This window comes from Propithecus coquereli, unplaced genomic scaffold (genome assembly GCF_000956105.1).
Source record: "Propithecus coquereli isolate 6110/MARCELLA unplaced genomic scaffold, Pcoq_1.0 Scaffold193, whole genome shotgun sequence".
Taxonomy (NCBI): Eukaryota; Metazoa; Chordata; class Mammalia; order Primates; family Indriidae; genus Propithecus; species Propithecus coquereli.
This window is the reverse complement of record NW_012144190.1, coordinates 204,000-206,090: the sequence shown is the minus strand read 5'-3', so window position 1 is coordinate 206,090 and position 2,091 is coordinate 204,000. Positions and strand designations below refer to the sequence as shown.

The following is a 2,091-nucleotide window of genomic DNA, read 5'->3' as shown; positions in this document are numbered from 1 at the left end:
ACTTGGGAGGCTGAGGCAGAAGGATTGCTTGAGCCCAGGAGTTTGAGGTTGCTGTGAGCTAGGCTGACGCCACGGCACTCACTCTAGCCCAGGCAAAAGAGTGAGACTCTGTCTCAACAACAACAACAACAACAACAACAACAAAAAACCTCGCCCAGAAGTCCCGCCCTTAGGCAGATCCATGGGGCATTCTTGCCTTTCTCTGAGGGTGGACTTCAGCTGTTTTATACATTCCTTCCCTGTGATATATAAGCCCTGGGTCTGGGGGTTATGCTTGGGGATCTCCCATCTCATCTCGCCACCACCTAAGACATGGCTTCTGTTCATAAGTCCCTATTAATGATTCTTCCTGAGAAACTGGGTATGTCAGCCTCTTTCTCTGGTCTTTTGGCTTCCTTGGGCTTTGGGGTAGGTTTGCATAGGCCTGCCCTCCATGAGACAATCGCATCAATTTTTCCTATGGAATCACGTACTTGAATCTAAGCAAACCATGCTGGTGAAACTTCACACAGAGTTGTGTTACAGTCTCTTGGAGATGAGCTTAGATGTTGACCAGATGTCCGTGGGGATGCGGGAGGAAGCAAAGAAGATCAGATCTCTCTGGTAATTCAGGCCAGGTTGGACACTTATTAGAGAGGAGTGACATAAGCCAAGGACATGGTCTTCAGGGAAGTGAAGGATGATCTGATAGTCTGTCTGTCCTCCTGGAAGAATGACTTATTCCCGTTTCTCCCGCAGGTTGGGATTTCATTCTGCTACAGCTCAGCAATGGGCCGATCTCTCCTCGGCCCTCAAAATCAACCAGTCGCTGACATGCCTGGACCTCTCAGCCAACGAGCTCCTGGATGAGGGTGTCAAGTTGCTGCACACGACTTTGAAAGACCCAAAGTGCTTCCTGCAGAGGCTGTCGTAAGTATTCTCTCTTCCCGTGGAGCATCTGTTTGAGGTCTGGGGACATAGAAGAGAAAAGGTAACAAACGTCTCACTTGCTAAGAGCCCATACGGAACCTCTCGCTGACATAAATACCTGCTTCTCATTTTTGGTCCCAAGTGGATGGCTGGTGCGTGTTGGCCGTCTCATTCCTGTTCACTCATGGCTGTGCTCACTACTAGATGACAGAGGGCAGGGAATTAACAAGAGGGGTTGTGTGTAGCTGAGGTCTTTTGCATCTGGATATAGCCAAGAAGATTGGATTTTTGGAAGTGTGTTTACCACTTTACCATTTGTTTCATATTCTTGCAGGTTGGAGGACTGTCACCTTACGGAAGCCTGTTGCAAGGCACTTGCTTCTGTTTTGGTGGTCCACCAGCAGCTGAGGTACCTGTGCTTGGCCAAGAACGACCTCGGAAATAGTGGAGTGAAACTTCTGTGCGAGGGCTTGGGTTACCCTGACTGTAAACTAGAGACCCTGGTGTAAGTCCCTGCTTGGCTGTCTGTGTGTGTGTGTGTGTGTGTGTGTGTGTGTGCGCGCGTGCGCGCGCATATGAATTCAAGCAGAACGGATGTGAAGGTACTTAATAATTTCTTTCAAATGTAACTGGAAGGAACCTGGTGAGATTAGAACTGGTAGAAACAAGGAGAGAGATGTTATTATAATATTCGCATGTCTTCAGATCCTCTTCCTACTGTGGGGATTTGAGACAGGTGTCAAATCTGTCTTCAGATCTGTTTTGTGTATGTTCTTAAAATTCATGTGACACCTCACTTCCTACAACTGGAGATAGCTTGAGTTAGAAGGTAGGATCAGTAAAATCTCTTTTTTCTGTAAAAGGCCAGGTTTTAAGTATTTCTGGCTCTGTGGGTTATGGGGTCTCTGGCTGCTATTGTGGTTGACTTGTAAAGGAATAAAACTTTATTTATAAAAAAAAAGTGGCAGGCTGGATTTGACCCATGGACTGTAGTTTGACCCTTGTTCTATGGGGTTCCACGGGAACAAGCCCAACATGAACTACCTGTTCGTAGGAGGATCATAGTTAGGACAATACTCAACAGATTGCACAGGGTTGGAGACCTATTTCTGTTTAGAAATTCTGTCCAGTGTTCATTTCTCTGGGGCTCTCATTCTCCTATAAATCTGCTGTCTGCTAGTT

General features: G+C 46.8%; 1 protein-coding gene across 1 annotated transcript in view; it reads left to right on the top strand.

Annotated features, from left to right (window-relative positions):
• NLRP7 (NLR family, pyrin domain containing 7) overlaps nucleotides 1–2,091 on the top strand; it is a 52,474-nt gene that overhangs the window by 41,853 nt on the left and 8,530 nt on the right. Inside the window, exons 5-6 of the mRNA XM_012642990.1 lie at nucleotides 739–909; nucleotides 1,244–1,414. Coding sequence (XP_012498444.1) covers nucleotides 739–909; nucleotides 1,244–1,414 — 342 coding nt within the window. The remainder of the gene's footprint in view (nucleotides 1–738; nucleotides 910–1,243; nucleotides 1,415–2,091) is intronic.